The sequence below is a fragment of the Notolepis coatsorum genome (assembly GCF_963971535.1).
Source record: "Notolepis coatsorum genome assembly, chromosome: 1".
Classification (NCBI taxonomy): domain Eukaryota; kingdom Metazoa; phylum Chordata; class Actinopteri; order Aulopiformes; family Paralepididae; genus Notolepis; species Notolepis coatsorum.
In genome coordinates, this window is record NC_140165.1 from 134266901 (window position 1) to 134293480 (window position 26580).

The 26580-nt window shown below is 43.6% G+C and overlaps 1 protein-coding gene across 1 annotated transcript in view; it reads left to right on the forward strand.

Moving 5' to 3' along the window:
- Window positions 1-26580, forward strand: part of mctp1a (multiple C2 domains, transmembrane 1a) — a gene marked incomplete at both ends in the record, with an annotated part of 363122 nt that overhangs the window by 147544 nt on the left and 188998 nt on the right. The window contains one exon of the mRNA XM_084307451.1: window positions 20103-20223. Within this exon, the coding sequence (XP_084163577.1) occupies window positions 20103-20223 (121 nt within the window). The remainder of the gene's footprint in view (window positions 1-20102; window positions 20224-26580) is intronic.

Consider the following 26580-nt stretch of genomic DNA (forward strand, 5'->3'; position numbering starts at 1 on the left):
ACCTCCTCCAATGTACAGTTTCTACGTCAATACTCTCTTTTCTGGACTCTTTTTGTATCACAAACAGTACTGTATTTGCAAATCTGGTATGTCATAAATGTATAGACGAAAGTCTTTCTCTGGTCTGCATCCCCTTAACAGTTGTATGTATTGAGCTGTACTGTACTGTACCCATTCTGCAATCTGTTAATAAAGTTTTCAATCAATCAATCAACTCTCTAATAATCACAGGAAAATGAAAGGATAATACCAGCTTGTATGTAATGCATGTGTGTGCATGTTGGAGGTTGTCAGATCTGGTCAGGCACCACTTTCATGTTGCATTGCCATCACACATTGTTTGTGCTGCCTTCTCTCACCACTGTTTGTTTGTATTTGTTTATCAGATGTGGTTGTTTTCATGACCTTCCAGGCTCCAAAATGGCCATAATCTTGGACAATCTTTCATCTTGTTTCTTTGACCTTTTCCTGTCTGCCTCCAAACCCACACACACACACACACACACACACACACACACACACACACACACACACACACACACACACACACACACACACACACACACACACACACACACACACACACACACACACACACACACACACACACACACACACACACACACACACACACACACACACACACACACACACACACACACACACACACACACACACACACACACACACACACACACACACACACACACACACACACACACACACACACACGCACGCACGCACGCACACACACACACACATTCCCAGACCTCGCCTTATCTTTCAGCAGTTTTTGTCAACCAGCCAACAACCTGTCAAGGCAATCTGTCTCATGCCTTACTGGAATGCAAATTATTGTGTATTAACTCAGCTTGGTTGCAGGTACGGATGCACCAAGACCAATACTGGTATCAGATATCAGTCCAATACCAGGCTAAGATAGTTTCCCCAAAACTGATATACTTCTGATACCAGGAACCATGTGAAGCACACAATACAAGAGTCACAGAATAAAACAAAAGCATAAATACATATCAGAGCCATGAGTTCATTCACAGGTTGTGGGTGTGGGTGTATGTACTCATGTGTGCCCATGCATGCATGTGTGTATGTATGTGCATAAGGGAATGGGGTAAGGGGGGGTCTAGGGTGTGGGTGTTTATCTATGGAGGAACAGTGCTGTGATGGTCTTTCCAAAGGAGGGGGATTCTTAATTAGGAGTACTGTGCATTCATCAAGAGACTCATTACCACGATCACCGCCATGAACACCCTCATCAGGACGTGTTGCTGTAATAACTAAGAGGAGTAAGTCATGCCCTGTATCTCATCCAGTTATTTCATAACACTGATGACAGATCAGACCAAAGAGACCTCATTACTGGGCCAGGCGGCCGCCTAGCCTGCACTCCTTTCTTCCACTGTAACATTCTACACCACCTAGCTGCACACGCACATGAGAGCGCTGTTCATGGCCTGAGGCAGCTGCTAATGGAGCATCTTATTGTCTCAGCATCTCAGGCTGTTTTAATAGGGCACATTTTCTTTCTGTAGGGGTGTGTGATGCGGCGTTACACTCTCTATATGTACAGTCATATGTATGTATAGAATGTGGGAGTTGAGGAAAAGAGAAAAAAAAAAGACAGACAGTCCCAGGCATAGAGGTGTGCTTTGTGATTGTGGCTGTACAGTGGCCTTTTTTTGTGCATGTTGACTGGAAGCAACTCACTGACAATCGATGGGTGTATTAGACCCATAGCTATAATATGAAATATATTTTAAGCAGGGGTGCACCGATATATCGGTCGGGTATCGGTATCGGCCGATAAGTGCCTTGTTGACTGCCATCGGTAAGCTCAAATGTGCCGATGGCAGTAGCCGATAAATATCCATCTATTTGTGTCGCGTCAATCTGGCCCACACGTTCAAACTTTGAAAAAAGTTTCAGTCAAGCGACCTGCACAACGCCGCCCCCACACACACACACGCTACTGCATCAAAGTTACTACTTATGATTAACAAAGGCATTCGTTTTGTGGCATTAACGTTATATAGTTACACGTTGAATAGCATCAGCGTGTTTACCGGACCATAGCAACGTCCGAGGACGACCTAGATAGATAGCAAGCATTACTCGTTCATATCTCAGCCTGTGCTGAGTTGTGCCCATTCTGCAGTCTGTTAATAAAGTTTTCAATCAGACAGATGTATGGAATGGCTTTTATTATAACATTTGTTGCAGTAAAATCATTATGCCTCGTTTAGTCATCCTGCGGAGCGCTGGTAATCTACTCGTTGGCCCCGGGGAGCTAACGTTAGTAGCTTTGTTGTGAGCTCTCGTCAAAATCAATGGCGGACATTCCGGAAGTAAAAAACGAATACGCGCTTGCCGATTGGTGGTAAGAACAGTAGGAGGCGGGTGCAAGCGGTGTGACGTAATTGACAGAATCGACTGTCAATCAAAATTGCTTTGGTTGAGAGATATAATAGTGCACCATGGCATGGTGGAATTAATACCATAAACATATTTCTTGATGTTTCCTTTTTTTAAGTAAGTAAAGAGGCCTATGTTCATATCGGTGACCACAATTTGTAACACAAAAAGAGAGACGTGTAGCCTATTTATTTATTTAATATTTTATTTATTCATTTTATTATTATTATTTTATTTGTTGCCATGGCTAAAATAATAGTCAAGCATAGGGCTAAAACATTTTCATAAACAATCATTGTTATATGGTTATGGTGGGAGCTTTTCTATGCATTTGTCTGATTGATTGATTGATTGATAACTTTATTGGCAGATTGCAGAATGGGTACAATACAGTACAGCTCAGTGGACTGGAGGATGAAGACCAGAAAAAGACTTTCAGCTTTTTTACATAAGGGTCCTCCATTTTCAATTCATCAAAACATTTAGAGACATACAAATATACAGTAGTTTCATAAAAAAAATTAATTTTAAAAAGTACAATGTTTATATTTTTTATGCCACAAATATCGGTATCGGTATCGGCCGATTGTGTTAGTTGAACAATCGGTATCGGTGGCAAATTTTCATATCGGTGCATCCCTAATTTTAAGCACTCACAAGTGAACAAAGCACCCCATTGACTTACAGACCCGTGGCGCTGAATGAGTTAAAGACAGGTGTGTTTTGATTATATTAGTACTGAATTATGGAAATGTATGAATAAATAATATTACTGAAATACAGACCGGACAAAACAAATGTGCATAAATATACAATAAAACATGTGTTAGTTCCACAGGAAGGAGCCTCTCCTTCACAAGTAGATGACTAATAACTAACTTTAGATCACACAAACACACTTACACTTTATATTTATTGATAAAGGATTTGCACTACAACTCGTACACCTACTGTGAATTGTACCTAAACTGCACCTTGTCCATTTATGCCTTGCACTATATAGTATTGTATATTAGTACACTGCACAGTATTGTATATTGTATGGTAACTACGTCTACGAACATTGTACATATGTCTAAACTGAACACTGTGACCTCTTTTTTTTTCTTCTAATTTTTACTATGTTTTTATTTCATACTTATCTTGTCATGCACAGTCTCTGGAGCGCAACAGTAAGAAGCATTTTGTACAAAAGTATTCTGTACTTCTGTATGACAACTATTAAAGAAACTTGAAACTAATGTTTCCCTAACAGATGTTAGAGAGGAATTCTGATGGTTATGGGTTTTTAGTGACGGGGGATGTTTCTGTCTTCCAGCAGTTCTGCATTTCCTTTTTCAGTTTGTCAAGTTTACTAACTGGTTTATCTAAGGGGTTTACAGAAGCAGTCAGGTGAAGGTAGAATCTGTAATCTTAAGATTTAGGTCTGGAGATTATTCACAGTATAATACGTTACTAAACTCCAACCCATGTGTCAGACCAAAACACAAAAGTAAACAAAGCAGGGATCTTGCATAGAGGTCGCTGTTTGATGGCATTAAAGATACCTTTTAAAGATGATTATGTTTGCAGGAAAGTGCTGTTTTAACATGTTTTCTCTAGATAACCTAGTTACCAGCATGTTGTGATTAGCTAGATGTGATTAGATATGCTCTGATTAGCTACCTGCCTCTCTGAGATATTTATGGCTTCAAACTGTATGATTGTGGACCTAGACACAACATTGTGAAAGCTCTGTAGTGGAGGTAAAGTGGAGGTAAAGTTGGTCACTTCACACAGGAGCTTTGTGTATTGATTGATCAGTTGACTCATGATGATATTTTAGAAATAATAAACGTTTACAGGTTCACAAAGTCAATCTTTAAAATCCTTGGAATAAACGGAAAGGGTAGTTTTCAAGAGCATCATCACTGCAGCTGCTATACAGTATACTCATTACAATTAGAATCAGGAGTAACACTTTAAGTACCCATATACTCCAGTGAATAGGAACTAATGAGGAAGTACATTAACTATTACGATAGACACTCAAGTCTCAGACCTGACGTCTCAGTGCAGGGAAATTGTACTTGATGTCATAATCACACTTTCAGTAAAGAAAATGTGTTTGTTTGTCTCTGAAATCGCTGCTTACCTCCACAAGTTAAAGAAACATGCTGACATTATGGGACATGCCATTACTGTCTTCTCCAGAGTCAGACAAGAAGATAGATACCAATTGCCTCTCTGTGCATTCAGTAGAAAGCTATCCATCTGCATGTTAGTGTAAAGTATTCCATCCAAATTGTGAAATAATCCTCATTTATAAATTGTCAAATAATCCAGTCGGGCCTTCACCCAATTTGACTCGTATATCTGACTATATTCAATATCCAAATTGTCATGGTCAATCATATCCAATAATGAAAGATAGAACATCTTTCAATGGTTTTATTCCAAGAAGTTAATCAGCATAAGTTACAGACAGGTATACAATACGTTGAAATGTGGTCATTTTCAACGGGCAGACATTCTAGATTCTGCCAAGAGCAGAAAGTAACAAGTGACTTATATCTCGTCCATTAGCCAATGGAAATGCATCTTCAGAAATAGGATTAGAGAAATGAGACTGACACAAAACCAAATAGGGAAAAGGTATTGGTCAGCTAGGTAGGATTGGATTACAACTGAGCTCAACATTGTTAGAACACAGACTCTTGTCTCCTGACAAGAATGTAGGCCTATGGATTTGATATTCCCTGTGTGCACACATCAGAATACAGGGCCAACACAGTAAATAACTGTTTGTATTGTACACACTTGTTTAAGTCATTTACAATATGGAATTATAGATGGATGGATGGATGGATAGATAGATATACCACACACGATATATTACATATAGATATCTTCATGTGAGAACATCATCGTGGAGATTGTGTGCAGCGTGTGCCAGGTCTCCCAAGAAGCTATTTAAAGCTTGTGGAGGGAGCCTCATCACAAATATAAACAAACAAAGACACACAACGTGGGTAGGCTTACACACCTACCTACTAACATACATACAACATAGATACATAAATACAGACAATTAATATTCCTAATTATGGATTCTATTTAGAGATATGATTTCAGCAATTCCTCTTTCAGTGATTTTTTGAAGGTTGAGATGGATTTGGACAGTTTCGTCGAGCTGGTTCCAGATCTGCGGGCCCCTGCATGCTATGCTTAGGCTGCTGGCACATTTGAGTTTTCTCCTCTTGCCAAAGATAAGATGCCTATTTCTTGTGTTATGGATGTGCAGTGGACGGCAGACTGGGACAAGCTCAGACAGTCTGTGATTCATGTTATTTACAACTTAATACATAATTGATGCCTTTTTTGTGTACATTAAAATCAGCAAGCCTAGGGCTCAGGAGTTCAAAACTTGTAATCCCTATCTGATTGGATCAGATTTGTATTCATTCATTTCAACTCATTATGAATTGAAAATGGGGGACCCTGATGTAAACAAGACGAAAGTCTTTCTCTGGTCTGCATCCCCTTGTGTGTATTGAGCTGTACTGTATTGTACCCATTCTGCAATCTGTTAATTACTGTAAAATGTTCAATCAATCAATCAATCAATAGGGATTAAACATTTTGAACTCCTGGGCTGGAGACCAAAGTGATGGACCAAAGGACGTGAGGGCGTATTAAAACCGGACCGGTCCATGACACTACTCGTAGTATTTTCTTTTGTAAACTTTCAAGTTTCTTGAGATGGCTGGGGTAAGTGTTGCACCATAGATAGATAGATAGATAGATAGATAGATAGATAGATAGATAGATAGATAGATAGATAGATAGATAGATAGATAGATAGATAGATAGATAGATAGATAGATAGATAGCTAGATAGATAGATAGATAGATAGATAGATAGATAGATAGATAGATAGATAGATAGATAGATAGATAGATAGATAGATAGATAGATAGATAGATAGATAGATAGATAGATAGATAGATAGATAGATAGATAGATAGATAGATAGACAGACAGACAGACAGACAGACAGACAGACAGATATGGTAGATTATAGAAACTGTAGATACTTTTATGGATAGTCTTATATTAGCATAAAACCTGCAATATTCGAACAGTCCCCCCTTTTTACACTCCCAAGAGTGTAAAACAACTCAAGTGAATTAACATACTACTAATACTACTAATCAATGGTGTACAGTTACTGTAGCAATTATACACATTTGAAACAACACATTAAAGTTGATGTGGCCGCTGGCACCAGCTGTACTTCTCTTCTTCTGTGACCTGGGAGTGAAAGCTAGACCTCCTTCTCCGCCGTCGTCCACGTCCCCATGACCCCATGACCCCACTATCCCATGACCCCAGGGTCACTCCTGCTGCAGCTGCCCAGGGAGGCCGATCAACAGGCCAAGACCTGGGTGCTGGATTGTTCTCAGAGTTCCTCATTTTCCTGTTTACCATGTTTTAGTTGACTCATGGTGATCAGATCGTCCTTGTTGATGATCTCCGTTCTGGTCTCCTGAAACTGTCTCTGCTCAAACATAAAGAATATCCTGACTGGCAATATCACCGCTTGGTTTGGGAATAGCACCGCACAAGACCGTAGCAGACTACAGAGAGTGGCCCGTTCAGCCGAGCGCACAATTGGAGGGGGGCTTCCCACCCTCCAGAACATTTACAACAAGCGGTGCAGGGGTAAGGCTAAGATAATTATCAAGGACTCCAGCCACCCAAACAACTGCCTCTTTGAACTGCTGCGGTCAGGCAAGCGATACCGGAGTCTCATGGCAAGCACAGAAAGACTCAGAAGAAGCTTCTATCCCCAGGCCATCAGGTTGCTCAACGAACAATAACACTATGCAACAACCATCAAATGCACTCACAGCACACACATCCACACGCACACACTCACTTTAAACAAACAACACACTGCAGCACCCACTCTCCACACTTTAGAACACCTAGACACACTTTATATTTATTGGCAAAGAATTTGCACTACAACCCATACCTCAGTACACCTACTGTAAATTGTACCTAAATTGTACCTCATCCCATTTCTGCTTTGCACTATATAGTATATTGTATATTAGTATATTGCATAGTATATTGTATGGTAACTCAGTTACTTCTATTCTGCATTGAACATTGTATATATGTACTTATACAACGGCATGCAAATTTCTCGATTCTGATTGGCCATTTACACGTCTTTATTGGCAACAATCCACGGTCCTGGGCTCAGGACCCGCCCACAACCGAATCACATATCACTCCCCGGCTCACTCCGGGAGAAAACAAGATCGCGGACAACAAATGGTTATGTTGAAAGCACCATAACGACTAAATATGAAGCGATTCTGTCAAGGGGAATGTGTTAGTCCTTTAAACAATGTTGGATGATGTAATTGATGGGTCTTGAGTAAATCTAGAACAAAAGAAAAATCGCGGATTGATTGATTGATTAATTGATTGATTTAAATTTCTTCCTTCCTACTTTCTACTGACTGCAGCGTTCTCTCTCACTGTCCGACGCTGGCGTACCCACAAACACACACACACACACACACACACTGTGACACACACACACACACACGCACACACACACACAAGTATGGTATTGTCAATAATCCAATGTACAGTGTTGTTTGTACAGTTGTACAGTGTCCCCCACCCACCCCTCCTACCCAACCCCCCCCCCCCCTACCCAACCCCCCCCCCCCCCCCACTCCTAACGAACCCCCCCCCCCCCACTCCTAACCAACCCCCCCCCACCCAACCACCTCCAATGCACAGTCCCCCCCCACCCCCACCTACCCAATCCAATGTACAGTTTCCACGCCTAATGTATATACTCTTTTCTTTCTGGACTCTTTTTGTATCACAAACAGTACTGTAATTGCAAATCTGGTATGTCATAAATGTATAGATGGAGCAGTACTGTCTATCTGTATGTCATGTATGTCATATATGTTACAATGAATTGAAAATGGGGGACCCTGATGTAAACAAGACGAAAGTCTTTCTCTGGTCTGCATCCCCTTAACAATTGTATGTATTGAGCTGTACTGTACTGTACCCATTCTGCAATCTGTTAATAAAGTTTTCATTCATTCATTCACACACACACACACTCCTGTCTGCAACAGCGGGGGAGTCAGACTGAGAGAGAAGCAGCGCTGTTTTAAGTGAGCATGGTCTATTGAATTGATTGATTGGTTGATTGCTAATTTTATTACTGTACCCCTGGTTTCCAACTGGTTAAGTTTAGGCTAAAAGAAATAAATAAAAAAATAGGGCGAAGAAAACGTTTTTTTCCTATAGGGCAAAGAAAACGTTTTAATTTGTTTTACCTACTTTATATAGAAGCATCTAAGAATGAAGTTCTATGGAAAGTAGGTCTGCATTCCCTTAACAATTGTGTGTATTGAGCCGTACTGTATTGTACCCATTCTGCATCTGGTAATAAAATGTTCAATCAATCATTCCAATAATACACAGTTGGATGTGTTAGTTGGTTGGATGCACTTCAAGCTGCTTCCACATGAGGCAACTTCTCTCAATCATTCCAATAATACACAGTTGGATGTGTTAGTTTGGTTGGATGCACTTCAAGCTGCTTCCACATGGAGGCAACTTGTCTTTTTTGTAGTTGTGGGAACAACTTTTTCTGGCGGATGGTTTTTTCAATAAATCTTCGATTAATGTGTGTTTATTGTATAGAAATAAGGTTGGATGAATCTGGCAGTTGTATAAAAGCTTTACACCACTTGTAGTCGTGATTTGTGACCAATAAACCATGCCTAGGGGGGTCTAACGACCACCCCTAGGCATGGTTTATTGGTCACAAACCACTCCTGCGCGTGATGTAATGCTTAATTATACTTAACACTTGTGCCTATGTACGTGACTTCTTTTTTTACATGCTATACTTATTTTATTTCATACTTATCTTTTTGTCTAGCACAGTCTCTGGAGCGTAACAGAAAGAAGCATTTTGTATAAAAGTATTCTGTACTTCTGTATGACAACTATTAAAGAAACTTGAACTTGAAACTTGAACATTGCAGGGGCTGGGGCACACTCTGGTGCTGCCTCTCTGCCCTCGTTTCATCTGGGTGCCTATTTCCAGCTTCCCGTTGGTGTCTTCCATGACCCCGTCAGGTCAGGAAGTGTCCTGTTTCCTATACACACTGCTCTTGAGCCACAGCTCAACAAGAACACATTAATAACTTATAAGACTGCCAATTACCTTTTACCTATTTTGACTAAGCTTTACTTCTACAGCCTGAATTTTCTGTGATTTGACACACGTTGGAGACAAAATACATGACAAAAAGGGTTTTACTTCCCTTCCGTAACCCAATCCTTAATTATACCGTAATCCAATCCTGCATTCAAGATGTCTGCAATAATAACTATTTATCAAATGGGCCTTGTAAGGTCTTTTGGTTACAACTTAAGTTTTTATTCTTTCTTTCTTCCAGCACAGCTGCATGTAACATAGCAACCATTATTTTGTACATGGCCAGCACAGCTGCATGTAACATAGCAACCATTATTTTGTACATGGCAATGCAGGTATAGTTTTATATCTATGAATGCAATTTTGCTATGTGTTGGTCTATGAGAAATATATCAATAAAAACATAATAATCTGGTATCTTATTACTGGATCATATAAACATTTGTAAATAAGGCGTTTCCGGTGTTTTACCTACTCTATCACTAAATTAGGCCCACCAGTGGTTACAAACATTTCTATGCAAGGCCTCTATTCAATAGTTCAGCATCAGCAGGGCTCCCTGTGCCACACATGCTCTCTATTTGTTTGTACGCCAGTGAGTGGGTTATGTGTGAGGGTATTAAATTAAAGGTATCGCACAGCTGACAGTTCTGTTAGCGTTAGATTACTGTTTGCATGGTGGGCTGGCGTCTGGTTACACTAAGCTTGTGGTTGAGTGTGTGCGTGTGTGCGTGTGTGTGTGTGTGTGTGTGTGTATGTGTGTGTGTGTGTGTGTGTGTGTGTGTGTGTGTGTGTGTGTGTGTGTGTGTGTGTGTGTGTGTGTGTGTGTGTGTGTGTGTGTGTGTGTGTGTGTGTGTGTGTGTGTGTGTGTGTGTGTGTGTGTGTGTGTGTGTGTGTGTGTGTAGCAAATTGTAATCCTCCTATTCTTTTCTCATCAGCCTGACGGCGTTGAAGCTCATGGCTCTTGTTCAAGGTAGAGATCAGCTTATCAGGAGCCTACGCATGTTCTTTATTTGTGTATTTGTGTTTCTGTGTGAGTGTGTGCGTATGTTCATTTGTGTGGATATATGAGCTTGTGGTTTTATTCTCTGCTTGTTTCGGGGAAATCCTGAAATATCATCTGTTTGATGGATTGGGAAGTTGGGAACTAAGTGTGATCCTGTTATAAAGTTCTGCGACTGAAAATGAACCCATAAACAGAAATCATGATCACACTGTATATACCATGTGAAAGGTGGGAACCTTGGTTGCTAGGTTAGCTAGGTTTCAAGCTAGCATATTTTCCTCATTGTTTACAATGGAAAGGTTTGTTTGTTTGTTTGTTTTAGAAATGTGTGGAGCGCAGAGAGCTGTGTATCATTTTCACCCATAGTGCAGGGCCAAATCGGGATTTATCAAGCGTGCGTGCACAGGTCCTACGCACACTCCGTGTTGATAAATACCATTTGTTCTTAACGTCTATGCTCGTGCACGATTATCCATATATGGTCATGAAACACCCCCATGGGATGTGAAATAATGGTCTAACCCGAGCTCTGAGAAACTTCACAAGCTAGATTGATCACCGAGGTCTAACCAACAAATTGAACGTATACAGCATTTCCCGTTGTGAACAATCTTATTTGGAAACATGACACACAGTCACAGAATAATAGTATTTAGCGTTTTATTTTAAACAATATTTAATCGTATGATTATAGATATTTTTAGAGAATAAATCAATCCAATGAAGTTGCCAAGTTCACAGACAACTCTGCTGAGGAGGAGGGAGCGTGCAGACTATCTTCGGTGCGCCGGGAGCCAAGGATGTTGACTGACCCAGTCCTAGTGCTACAGAACCAGCACATTGACAGAAATAAATGACAAGCTGACCCGACATTAAGCACTGTAATGACTGAAATGAAATCAATTTCAGCAGGCCAACTCTGCGCTCTACAATGCCTATTGTGCACACGTGATTCTTTTCCGTAGCCTATGTTTGCGGAGACGCTCTCTGATTGGCTAGCCGCGTACAGCGAAGACCCTCTCTGATTGGTTTAGCGCCGAAGGGTCTCTTCCGCATATTCAACAACAATTGATATGTTGTTCCCTAACCCTAACCTTAACCCTAACCCTAACCTTAACCTTAACCTTAACCCTAACCCTAACCCTAACTCTAAGCATAACCCACTTCGAAAGAGGGCCAAAGCATAACCACTTTGAAGCAGGGAATATATATGTACAAGGCGGAAGAGCCCCTTCGGCGCTAAACCAATCAGAGAGGGTCTTCGCTGTACGCGGCTAGCCAATCAGAGAGCGTATCCGCAAACATAGGCTACGGAACAAAATCACGCATTGTGCGCTTGTGAGCCTGTGGTTCTGGTCAGAGTCATTATGGCTTCAGTGGATAACCCTGAACTGCATTTAAGTGATGTTTTAATTATAGAAGATACCCCAGTAATAACATTACAATTGAATTAAATACAATTAGGCCTGAATGAGACTCCGGCCACCGGCACATTATCAGCCAAAATGCGCATTGCAGATTATCTGTACATTGACCGAGTGGAATCCCGTTCACATTACTGGATTTGTTTATTGATGGAGCTTTGAAAGCTACATGGGTACAGTCTATATATTGCTCCGATGATGTTGGGTAACCTGGCGTAAAATCCTCTCTTGGCCTCCTGTTATTTATATATGGATACTGTATGTAGTTGGTGGGGTTGGGGAAATTAGACATCCAACACTGCGTTTTGCTCCATGCTCCAATGTGGATCTCAAATTGCGGTACAAATCAAGGAGAATGTGTCTCGGGTAGCGAACTCTACTTAATATTATTATGTTCTCTCTCTGCAAATAGACATGCCCTATATCTCTGAAAACATCTGAGCGCACACCGGAGAAGTATTCCTATAATAACGCTATGAACCAGGCTGAATTCATTTGGAAATACCGATTCCACATGCTATTTAGGGTTTGACAATAATTACACTAATGTCGCTATTTTACAATGAACTATAGTGAATTACGGGCAGTGGCGTCGCGTGGGTAAAATAACAGAGGATGCCAAAAAAATATTATAAAATATTTTTTTATTAATAATTTCTTTTTTTATATTTTTTTTTCATATTTAAGCCAAATAATATATATTATATATTTCTCCCTCCCTCGCTCTCTCTCTTCCTCTCTTTCTGAATATTACACACACACAACACAAATATATATACACACACACACACAGTGGTTGCCTGCAGGAGGTCTGGTTTGATTATGAATCAGAGAGAGAGAGAGAGAGAGAGAGAGAGAGAGAGAGAGAGAGAGAGAGAGAGAGAGAGAGAGAGACAGAGAGAGAGAGAGAGAGAGATCATTTAGGTTCTATAGGTTGAAATTAATGAATGGCCTGATGTCGCCCTCGGAGCGTTTCTCAGCGTCTTGCAAGATATTGCTGACATGGCAGAACATACATGTATATCAAACACAAGCAGACCAGTACAGTATGACTTGGCGAGTCGGCGCCACCCCATCAACACAATAACACTAATGGGGATCCGTTTAAATAAACAACAAACAGTATGATATGACACGGCAGAATATACAGTATGGCTCCACACACACACACACACACACACACACACACACACACACACACACACAAATATTATAGCACAGAGATGAAAAATTAAGATTTTTTATTATTATTGTAAACTTTATTTTTATTGTTTATTTAAATTTGTATTTAGATTTTTATTTTTTTACTGTTCATATTTTAATGGGGAAGCCTGGCTTCCCTTGGCTTCCAGGAGGATTCGCCACTGATTACGGGTCATACAAAACACGTCATTGTTGAAACTAATGCATGAAACGAATGAAAGCATAATGCTGTCCGTCTGCAGTCTTCATATTCTACCGCTGGGCGCCAGGTACGCATGGTCAGAGCTGTGCGTATATATACGCACAAAGTCAAGCACACGTTCAAATTGATAAATCCCACACTTTGCTTAGAAATGATCGTACACACGGGTTACGCACATATCTGTGCGTACGCACCATTGATAAATGAGGGCCCTGGTGTCTCCTTACCTAGGATAATAAATCCTCAAAAGAGAGCTTTCAAAGCTCAGTTGTTAGGTCTCTGACTTCCTGCCAGTGCCCATTCCCACCCCTGCAGGAAAGACCATCTATGTATCACAGATCAGCATTACTTTGTTCAATTAAACTACATGTCAATGGTAAAGCAATACTAACTGTGATTACTATTAAATGGATGGGCGTTCTTTGCCACAAGGCCATCTTCATGTGAAAAGAGAGGCCTTTAACCTTAGGCCCGAGCACTATTTTCTGAAAATCCGCCTAAAATACATACCTAAGTAAATGGAAGATTGCTCCACTTTTACAAGGTCCATTTGCATGTTCTTGGTATCTAGGGACATCTATGGACTTCAGTGAATGCATTCCCAGTGTCAGAAATATTGTGTCTGTTACTAGGCTTGAGTACATTGTTATGAAACAAACGCGCTGTTAGGACTCAACAAGTATTACACTCTGAGACACGCGCTGTTACGACTCAACAAGTATTACACACTGAGGCACGCGCTGTTAGGACTCAACAAGTATTACACTCTGAGACACGCGCTGTTACGACTCAACAAGTATTACACTCTGAGGCACGCGCTGTTAGGACTCAACAAGTATTACACTCTGAGACACGCGCTGTTAGGACTCAACAAGTATTACACTCTGAGACACGCGCTGTTACGACTCAACAAGTATTACACTCTGAGACACGCGCTGTTACGACTCAACAAGTATTACACACTGAGGCACGCGCTGTTAGGACTCAACAAGTATTACACTCTGAGACACGCGCTGTTACGACTCAACAAGTATTACACTCTGAGGCACGCGCTGTTAGGACTCAACAAGTATTACACTCTGAGACACGCGCTGTTAGGACTCAACAAGTATTACACTCTGAGACACGCGCTGTTACGACTCAACAAGTATTACACTCTGAGGCAAGCGCATGCTTGTATAGACGAAAGTCTTTTCTGGGGCGGTGATAACACACAGACATAGACAAACATGTAAGTGTGGCTGACCCAAGTGCTTTGAGGCTTCAAAGCCTCAATCGTTGCCATGATGACTGATGATCTTTCTCATATTTATATATTCAGATCTAATTTCATTGCATATATTTATGTCTTTCTACTATTACCCTGCCCAATGCCCATACCTGTACCGCCCCCTCCCCATGTTGCTACTGTATGACACCCAAATTTCCCCCAAGGGGATCAATAATGGAATATCTTGCATATAATTTATGTTATAATCTATGCCAAACTCAATATTTTATTATTGAGTATGCTTTGTTTTTTTCACAACTTACATTTCTTGTATCAATATAAGTAGCAGTATGACATTAATGAATGAATTATAACTCCTGCTCAGTCCGTACTGGGCTCAGTTTTTTTTCACTGCAACAGCTCTAATCTTATATTCGAGACAATATGGCAATTTTGAAAGAACTCCTTGAACCCTTCCCAGCTGGAGAGCTTAACCCGCAGCCTGAGGACCAGCTTTGACAGGGAGGGGAAGGTCACCAGGGGAAGGGTCTGGGTGGTGGCTCTGTCCATGGCTCTACTGTTCGCCACTCTGGCCAGAGAGGCGTGGGACCAGTGGGTGCCAGAATCAGGACCCACCCCAGGTCCGTTTCTCAAAGAGGTGGGTGGGAACCCATTGGTGAACGGTCCCCTACATGGCCAACAAACCCAGTAGGATGAGGGAAGAGACATAAGAAGTACTACAGGCTAATGAAAGAGATCAGCCAATCTGTGTGTGTGTGAATTGCTGTTGTGTGTATTGTGAACGTTAATAATGCCACATGTTTACTTACAACAGGCCTATATCTATCCATTTACCATTTGATGAATACCAGAGCAGTCACTGGTTTGATAAGGGGAGCCCTTCTGGGGCTAGAAGGTAGAAGAGGTGAGATGTGTTCAGCCTCTTGGCAGCATCTTCTGTCTGTGTTTGTCTCTTTTCTCTTTGTCTCTCTCTTGTTAACACGTGTTGTTAACATCCATAATAATACTAATCATACTACTACTACTAATACTACTACTAATAACAACAACAATAACTAAATAATAATAATAATAATACAATGATTTAAACAGATATGAAAACAAATCTATAAGGCTTTAATTAATTAGAATATACACCCCATTAGGGCTGACCTCGATTAGTCGAATAGTCGACTAATCGATCGAAGGAGCCGTAGTCGACTGCCAACCTCTTAGTCGAATGCACACAAAAAATATATATATAATTTTTAATATATTTTTTTCATTCAGTTTTCCTGCTTAAATAAAGGTTAAATTAAAAATAATAATAATTCAGGGGGGGTAGTCGACTACCACTCGACTATCGTCAAATTTTAGCCAATCAAAGTCGACTATACAAATCCTTAGTCGGGGACAGAGGCCTACACCCCAAACACAAACACACCATGAGCTGGAGAGGCCTGCGTGCACGACGACAACCCAGGGCTCAGCACTAAGAGGCCAGTTGCAAAGGAGAGTGGGAGAGAGACGGTACATAAAGTGCCAGACAGCAAGGCAAAACGCATCCAAATGAAAATGTCAGCACATGCCCAAGTTGTCCACCTATTATTTCTACCAGGCCACCCTAATAGCCAACTAAAACTGATGCAGTAAATCTTGGGCAGGGACAGGGGTGGCGGGGGGGGGGGTGCGTGTGTGCATGCATGTGAATGTGTCCACCTCTTTACTGGCAGTGACCAGACCACCACCCTCCTGTCCCCCAGAGGTTCAAATGTCCCTGTGAGTGCAGATACTGTACCTAATCATAGACTAGAAATGACTGCCTCAGCAGTGACGAGACAACACTCAGCCTCCTGGCTGTTGCGAATCCATTTCAAATGTTTGTTTAGCCTTTGTGTTTACACGCAGTGTAGAGCCACTGCAGAATAATGCCAGGAACTATTGCCCCGTGTTCTCCAGGGACTGATCCTATCTTGTGTAACCAGGCTTGATTCAACCCAGGGTGATTTGATTTTATCTGCTTGGTGTAATCTGGCTTTGTTCAAAGAGCACATTCAGTCTGTGCTAACTCGCAAATCCATTTCAAATCCACTTGTGTCCTTATTATGTAATGTGTGTGTGTGTGTGTGTGTGTGTGTGTGTGTGGGGGGGGGGGGGTAGATTTTGATCTGTTTAAAAACAGGCACCCTAACAGCAAACAGTGTGGGTTTTTTTTCACTTTGGTTTTTGAAAGGGATGAAGTTGACAGAGTATTACTGTAGATTGATATTACCTGATGTGAGAGTTGGCCTTCTTCAGGTCAAATGATGCTTCCTGCAGTGTCTCAGGTATGTATGGTGTAGAGCAGGGGTCTCAAACTCGCGGCCCGCGGGCCAATTGCGGCCCGCTGGATGATATTTTGCGGCCCCTTACTTGACATCAAAGTTTAGTGTTAGTGCGGCCCGCGCGCAACTTGTTGCCGAGTCGTTGTGCGAGTTGGATGTTTTATTTATTTTATCACTTGTAGGCTACCATAGCGCAGGCTCATGACAGCAACGTTACGTTAGTGACTTGGTTGAAACGTGATTCCGGAGTGATACCAAGTGGAAGGAAAATATATCCAGTGTGTATGGCAGGCATTCTCGAAATTCTCCGCTGTCTCCTCTGCAAGCGGTGCTCTGCCTGTCTGTGTCTGTCTGTCTACTCTGGTCCAATCACATTCAGCATCCCGTCAGCGTTTCTCCCCCCCCCCCCCCACCCACAGTCTGCGAATCAGAGCAGAGTAGGGCGGGTCTTCACGGAATGAGTGTTGTCTCTTTCAGCGGGGCCGAGTCAGAGCGAGAGTTGACAGCGCATCTACAGGTAGTCTAATCTGCGTGTACTGTAGCTAGTAACCTCATTCCCAGTTTTTTTTTTATCCACTTTTTCTCCCATTTTCTATATTTTCTCCCATCCCAATTTCGTATCATCCAATTCAACCCTCCCCTGTCACGGACGCTGTTTCTTGCCTCCCACAAGCCGGCTGCAATGTGGACTAAGTCATACATAGCACAAGTCCCCTCCGGTACTTGAGGTAACAGCAGTCGCATCTTTTCACCTGCGCAGCTCGATCTCTCAGTGGCGAGGAGTAACGCGTGGGAGGCTCACGCTGCCCCCTAATACGGCCAATGTGTATTAGTACGGTCGACCAGCTAAACTGAAAGCAAATGTGGAGCGCTGGGCTCGAACTGACGAGCCCAACGTCTCCAGCATTTCGTGGCGAGCGCCTTGCCCACTACGCCACGTAGCCGCCCCTACCTCATTCCCAGTTTTACAGTATCTCCGTGAGATAAATGTAGCTAGTCGCCTAGTTTTCGCCAGCAGGCAGTTGGTAGAAAAATATGGCATGCTCATGCTGAATGGACTGAAAAATATGCGTTCATCCCAGCACCAAACCAATGTGCCTAATATGCCAAGAAACGGTAGCTCTTGTGAAGAGTGGCAATTTGAAACGCCACTACGAAACAAAACAGTTATTTTGCCTTTCCTCCAAATTCAGTGCTAAGAACCACACAAATAAATGGAATGAAATCATCATATCAAGCTGCAAGCAGAATTATTGTTAAAGCTATGTCACAACGAGAAAAAGCAAGTCCTCACTCAGTGGCATGGGTGTTGGCTAAACACAAGAAGCCATTCTCTGATGCATACATAATAAAATAATGTATGACTGAAGTGATGGAGACCATGTTTGAAGGCAAACAAAAGCAAATCCTCAGATAGCACAGCAACCAGAATAACTGAAATACTGGGTGATGATTTGATTAAACAGCTTTGTGATAGAATAAAAAAAAATGCACAGTGCATTTCCATAGCTGTGGATGAGTCCACTGACACCACTGAGAATGCTCAGTTGCTGGTGTTTGTGAGGTTTTAGTGAGTTTGTGAGAAGATTGGATCAGTTGTACTTTTTTTTTGAATACTTTGAACCCTTTTTTTGTGGAATATTTGATGCGGCCCAGCCTCACCCAGACTCTACCTCCAGCGGCCCCCAGGTAAATTGAGTTTGAGACCCCTGGTGTAGAGGGTCTTCCTGCAGTGTCTGAGGTGTGTATGGTGTAAAATAGAGGTGTGTATGGTGTAAAATAGAGGTGTGTATGGTGTAAAATAGAGGTGTGTATGGATGGTGTAAAATAGAGGTGCGTATGGTGTAAAATAGAGGGTCTTCCTGCAGTGTCTGAGAGGACCCCACACGCACACACACACACACACACACACGCACATGTATGCACACACACACACACACTTTCCTCTCTGGTGAACACTAATTACTAATGTACTCGTATGGTCGCTGCTGTAGTCAGCTAGTAGCCCCCCAGTAGCCCACTGGCATTTTGCTGTTCTTACTGTATATAGCTATTCTTAGCCACATCTCAGTGTGAGCAAGCTGGGAATACATGCCAGGGGAACCCACGCACAGGTTACCTCCCGGAGAAGGAGAGAACGGAGGATGAGAGAGAGAGAGAGAGAGAGAGAGAGAGAGAGAGAGAGAGAGAGAGAGAGAGAGAGAGAGAGAGAGAGAGAGAGAGAGAGAGAGAGAGAGAGACAGACAGAGACAGACAGAGACAGGGGGAGGAAGAGAGAGAGAAAGAGACAGACGGACATACAGAGAGAGCAGTGGGCCTCAAAGCATAGCCTATAGCTTATCATGCAGCCTGCTAATGGGTTAGCTCCAGCAGGCTCCAGGGTAAGACCCAGTAGGAGGTTCTTGGCACAGTGGATTACAGCACTGACCTCAGGGCTACAACAAGTCTCAGAGAGAAGTGCCAATCACATGCCTAATGTAGGAATCACAGCAAGCAGGCATTATTGTTCCATGTTCATCAGTACAGTATGCATCTGGGAAATGATGTGTTGTTATCTGTCTACACCAGTGTCACCAAGGCAATTCTCTGTGTATTTTTATTCCAAAGCATGGATAATGTAAGAGTTGTACCCTTCCTGCTGACTTGTCGTACAGAACTTGTAAGTCGCTTTGGATAAAAGCGTCAGCTAAATGACTAAATGTGAATGTAAAAATGTAATGTTATTATTAAATTACATTAAGGTCTCTCTACTACAGCAAATGTTATGAATGTTTTGCTAGTAGCCTACTACTAAAAGTGCATTACAATGGAATATTTCAGTATTGTTGGTCCAAGTGGGAATTGAACCACCGACCCTGGCAGCATTGGTACTGTGCTCAGAGCACCAGTCACCATTGAGCTACACATTGTTACGTGGGTAGGGTTTCATTTACATGTCGTTTTTCCCTGTCCCCTAGGTATTGTGTGGCGGCCAGTGATTTGAATGTGCTCGGTTGGCTTAACAAGTTCCATGATGTCTTTCCTCTCTGTGTGTCTCAATGCAGGGAGTGAACACAGTGGAGCCCAGTGATGTGGAGCTCCCTCCTTGTCCACCCAGCCCAGCCATGTACCAGCTGGACATCATCCTGAAGCAAGGCAGCAACCTGGCAATCAGAGACCGGACAGGTAGGAGCACTCATGTATCATACCTGGATTCAAACATGCGGGTCCGGCATGGGAAGCCACGCCCCTACCGGTCAGCCTGTGACAAGGCTGGTTGGCCCAAGGGAGATATTTGTCCTACGAGGCTTGAGGCAGAGCTACTCTGCTACACTGACTTTAATCGAATCCATCAGGACACTTCCATATCTGTATTGTTGCACTCTGTTTTTCTCTCTCTTCGTCCATTACTTTCTGTTTCCATCTGTCTCTTGGTTTATATCTGGCTTTTTCATGGCTTTGTATCTGTTCATCCCTCCTATGCCTCTATTGTCCCCATGTACTCTCTTTCTCTCGTTATATCTCTGTTTCTCTCTGATTACTTTTCGCTCTGTTTCTCTCACTTGTACCCCCTTTGTCCTCCGAGCTGCTTATCTCTCACTGGACACAGTCTACTTCCCATCACACACGTACGCACGCACGCACGCACGCACGCACGCACGCACGCACGCACGCACGCACACACACACACACTCACACACACACACACACACACACACACCTCTTTGCCAAGTGCTCACTCTTGGAGGGGCAGTTCACCCAAAATAAGAACAAACAAAAAAAATGTCCTCCTTACCCGGAGTGGTATCTATGTATAAAGATAGTCTCGTGTGATTCACCTAGTTTTGGAGATATCTGCCGTCACTCCAGTACAATGGAGCAGAAGGGCACTCTGTGGCGCTCACAGCACCACAAAAATACATTTGAAAAACTCAAAAGCAATGTCTATTTCCTGAAATAATGACCCGGTTACTTAACTATGTTCTACCAAAGTACACCCCTGTATATGTAACAGCATATTTTATACAACGTAACAGACATTTCATCGCAAAGTTTAGCTTCATTCTCATAGACTTACGCTCAGTCTATTTTCTGCTCATACAGTGTATGTGACTCAACACAAATCACGTGGGATCGGATCTTTTTAATTATGATTTGGGGCACTTTCATCAGATACAGGTCTGATTTCTTTGCAATGCGACCTCAGTGTGAACAATCATATCAGAATTCAGTTTTATGTCACTCATTCGGAGCTCGCAACATTTATGAATGTTAGGTCAACATTCATCACAATTCTGCACTGGCGGGAGACACTTGGTGAATACAAACATGGAAGCTATGAAATCTGTTCACCTGTCTGTGAAGCCACTCACGTCACATGATCCCCCAACTCCTGGCTCCAACTCCGCATCGACACACACCTCTGTACAGAAGTAGTAGCCATTGCTCCACAAAATGCCATAATTAAAAGTCTCTCTCTTTCTTCTAATCCTTGTCCTCGTTATCGGCTCACAAATTCGCTGGCTTCCACTGCACATCAACTTGTGAATGAAACCGTAATTGCTGACTTCAGTGGCCTCCTTGTTTACTTTTGTACGACAACGTGCTGTGTGTGACGTGTTTTGTGCATCAGTCAGTTCAGGACCGTGATCAGTTCACACTGGAATCTGATATTGGTCACATTTATGTGAACAGCCAAACAAGCAATACATCTGAATTGAGCACTAAGCCTTGCAGTGTGAATGTAGCCTTACTGTACTGGTACTGTATGTAGTGGCAGCATCATCTCTCTCTATAATCTATAATTATGACCTCTGTGTGGTAGACTGTAGACTGACAGTAGACTGATCATAAAAGGGAAGAAAAAAGAAAAATCTCTCTCTCTCTCACAGTCACAGGTGTGTGTGTGTGTGTGTGTGTGTGTGTGTGTGTGTGTGTGTGTGTGTGTGTGTGTGTGTGTGTGTGTGTGTGTGTGTGTGTGTGTGTGTGTGTGTGTGTGTGTGTGTGTGTGTGTGTGTGTGTGTGTGTGTGTGTGTGTGTGTGTGTGTGTGTGTGTGTGTGTGTGCGTGCGTGCGTGCGTGCGTGTGTGCGTGCGTGTGTGTGCATACCTGTGAGTGTGTACGTGTCTTCCTGGCAGGGGATTGAGATGCAATGGTCTCATTAGTGGTTAGGTGCTACTATGAGGACAGATGTGTGCCCCCACACACACACCTTCCGTCCCTGTCCATATCTCTGGATAATGAGGAGAGAGAGAGAGAGAGAGAGAGAGAGAGAGAGAGAGAGAGAGAGAGAGAGAGAGAGAGAGAGAGAGAGAGAGAGAGAGAGAGAGAGAGAGAGAGAGAGAGAGAGAGTAAATTTCAGGAGCCACTTCACAAGCTTTTGATAAACCATTACCGGTAATTCCAATCAATCTTTTTTATTTTGGCCAATTTCAATTGAGGAATCAACAAATCATTAATAGACCTCACACATCAATCCCTGGTGCATTTCTTTCCACCTATGGCAGAAAAGAACAGTGTTTTCCTGTCCCGTTTACCAGTCATGTTGTCCTTGATGCTGCATGTGGGGTTAATGGGAAAATTGCATTTCACCAAAATATGTTGTGTTTTGTTAACATTCAAAACATTTTAAGTAAAATTGCTAACCCTAAATGACCACATGTTGCAAAGAATGCACTGATGCTGGTGTAACGGAGGTACCGCAGTCTATCCACAGTCACGTGGTACAAGTAGTTCGGTGGCTGTGGATGTTAAGCGGTACTGCAAGTAAACTCACTCCCCAGAGGCATCCAAACTGAGCGCTTAGAGGGGATATCCTTTCTTGGCGCAGCGGTTTGTGATGTCGGCCCCGGTGCGGGAGACCGGGGTTCAACTCCCACTCAGGGCAATCCCTTAACAGGGGTCGAATCGGAATTTGAAACACAACGCAGAGCAATACGAGACCGGTTACACTGGTTACTATTTCCTTATCAGAGAGAGAAATGCATATCAGAAGGATTTGTTCACGGGACCACAGCTGCATGAACATACGGTTATCCTATAACCATAGTTATATGAGTATAGCGAGCGCTCTGCTCGTAGTGGAACATATCCCATATCAGTCTAATACTGAATACATGTACACACCCATCCGCCTGGCCACACCCCCATCCGCTCCTCTACATAAGCGGGGATGTGGCCATACTAACAGCTCCTTCCCAAGTATTTCACCACCGAAGGCGAAGACCACGGGGTCCTCAGTGAGTCCGAGCAGAGCGCTCGCTATACTCATATAACTATGGTTATAGGATAACCATATGTTATATATCGTAATAGCTTACGCTCTGCTCGTAGTGGAACACAGGAGCTGAGCAGAGCGGAAGCTCGACAAATGTACCCGCTGAGGCCCCCCACAACCATCAGAACCGGGGAGGATCCGAGCCCCCGGACCCCCCTAGTGGAGGACGGGAGGGATCGGATCTGACTGTGCGAAGAGGGTTTAGCAACTCAAACGCACAGGGTGAGCAGATCGTGGGACTTACCTTCCCACAGAAGAACCCACGACTATACAGGCGCGCAACCCACATGCCACTAGGGAATGAATGGGAAGAAAAAAAAAACTGTTACAATCCCTAATATCACGGGTCAAGGTCAAGAACCCAACCCGTGGCAATTCCGTAGCAGCGGAGCGCGAAGGAGGACCCAGCCCCAGGAAGGGTCAGGAGGACCCCCCAGAAAAGGGGGCCTGGTAAGGCCAACGATGCCGCAGCATTGAGACCCCAGAGAGGCCGAGGCAGAGAAGGCTGACACGATTGGCAGACGTCATGAAAGGTGCAGGGGCACACTCGCAGGCAGACGGGGTCAAGCCCGGCCTAACCCGAGAGTCGACTCTGCTACTAACACACCTGGAAACCAACCACCACCCTATGTTTAATTTAACAGGAGGCGGTTGTTCCTATAACCCCCCCAAGAAAAAACTCCAAAACTCCGCATTGCTATCAGCTTGGCTGGTCGTTCATACTAATACAATTGGCAGTATTAGGGGGTGGGAAGCTGATGGGTGGGGATCGGACGTTGTGGACAGCGACTCCTACAGGTCGGTTGGTGCGCCTGCGCAGCAGAATCAGGAAGCGACGGGGGCGGCGTGCCCTCCAAAACGCAGACCCCCGACGCTGAGAGATCGCGCTGTGCAGGTGAAAAGATGCGACTGCTGCTTCCTCAAGTACCGGAGGGGACACGTGATGTAAGGCTTAGTCCACATTGCAGCCGGCCTGTGGGAGGCGTGGCCTAACAGCGTTCGAGACAGGGGAGGGTAGAATTGGACGATACGAAATTGGGATGGGAGAAAAATTGAAAATGGGAGAAAAAGTTGAGAAAAAAGAAGGGGTTAACCCAGGCCAACAGGTCGACGAGAACGAGTCCGGACCTGGGCCCGGCGGACCGGGACGTACAAAGGGATGCCAGAAGGGTACAAGAACCACCTCGACAGCCCCCTCTCAGCCCCGCCAAGCAGGGAAAAAGAATGGAGAAGGACCAGGCTCCTTTAGCAGCGCAAGGTACAACACAATATGGACCAAGCAACAGATAACACGCAGTGACATAACCACCAACACCTCCATAACATCAACCCCTGCAACGCAGTGACATAACCACCAACACCTCCATAACATCAACCCCTGCAACGCAGTGACATAACCACCAACACCTCCATAACATCAACCCCTGCAACGCAGTGACATAACCACCAACACCTCCATAACATCAACCCCTGCAACGCAGTGACATAACCACCAACACCTCCATAACATCAACCCCTGCAACGCAGTGACATAACCACCAACACCTCCATAACATCAACCCCTGCAACGCAGTGACATAACCACCAACACCTCCATAACATCAACCCCTGCAACACAGTGACATAACCACCAACACCTCCATAACATCAACCCCTGCAACGCAGTGACATAACCACCAACACCTCCATAACATCAACCCCTGCAACACAGTGACATAACCACCAACACCTCCATAACATCAACCCCTGCAACACAGTGACATAACCACCAACACCTCCATAACATCAACCCCTGCAACACAGTGACATAACCACCAACACCTCCATAACATCAACCCCTGCAACGCAGTGACATAACCACCAACACCTCCATAACATCAACCCCTGCAACGCAGTGACATAACCACCAACACCTCCATAACATCAACCCCTGCAACACAGTGACATAACCACCAACACCTCCATAACATCAACCCCTGCAACGCAGTGACATAACCACCAACACCTCCATAACATCAACCCCTGCAACACAGTGACATAACCACCAACACCTCCATAACATCAACCCCTGCAACGCAGTGACATAACCACCAACACCTCCATAACATCAACCCCTGCAACACAGTGACATAACCACCAACACCTCCATAACATCAACCCCTGCAACACAGTGACATAACCACCAACACCTCCATAACATCAACCCCTGCAACACAGTGACATAACCACCAACACCTCCATAACATCAACCCCTGCAACACAGTGACATAACCACCAACACCTCCATAACATCAACCCCTGCAACACAGTGACATAACCACCAACACCTCCATAACATCAACCCCTGCAACGCAGTGACATAACCACCAACACCTCCATAACATCAACCCCTGCAACGCAGTGACATAACCACCAACACCTCCATAACATCAACCCCTGCAACGCAGTGACATAACCACCAACACCTCCATAACATCAACCCCTGCAACACAGTGACATAACCACCAACACCTCCATAACATCAACCCCTGCAACGCAGTGACATAACCACCAACACCTCCATAACATCAACCCCTGCAACGCAGTGACATAACCACCAACACCTCCATAACATCAACCCCTGCAACGCAGTGACATAACCACCAACACCTCCATAACATCAACCCCTGCAACGCAGTGACATAACCACCAACACCTCCATAACATCAACCCCTGCAACGCAGTGACATAACCACCAACACCTCCATAACATCAACCCCTGCAACGCCCGGGCCAATCCGGCATTTTCCCCCCGAAAAAGCACAAGTCCTTCAGGGTACCAGAACAGCAGATCTGCTCCCCGGCGGACAACGGGTTAATTGACCTGGTCCGGCGCGACCAGAACAAGTCCTGTGTCCTTTTTTTTTTTTTAACATTTATTTATTAGTCATCAAAGGTACACATTGAATGGCATATTTTGTATTTTCACCCCCCCTTCCTCCTGGGTTCCCACATACATTGCAAAATTAGACTGGGGGGTGTTCCGCGACACAGATAACATTAATGTCTACACGGAGACAGTGCTGGACTATGTTCGTACTTTGGTGGAAGAAACAATCCCCACTACCACAATTAGAGTTTACCCAAATCAAAAACCCTGGGTAGACAAATCCGTCCGTGAAGCTCTGAAAGCGCGCACCAAAGCATACAACGACGGCCTGGTGGCAGGCAACATGAATGACCACAAGGTGGCGCGATACAACGTAAGGAGGACAGTGACAGAGGCCA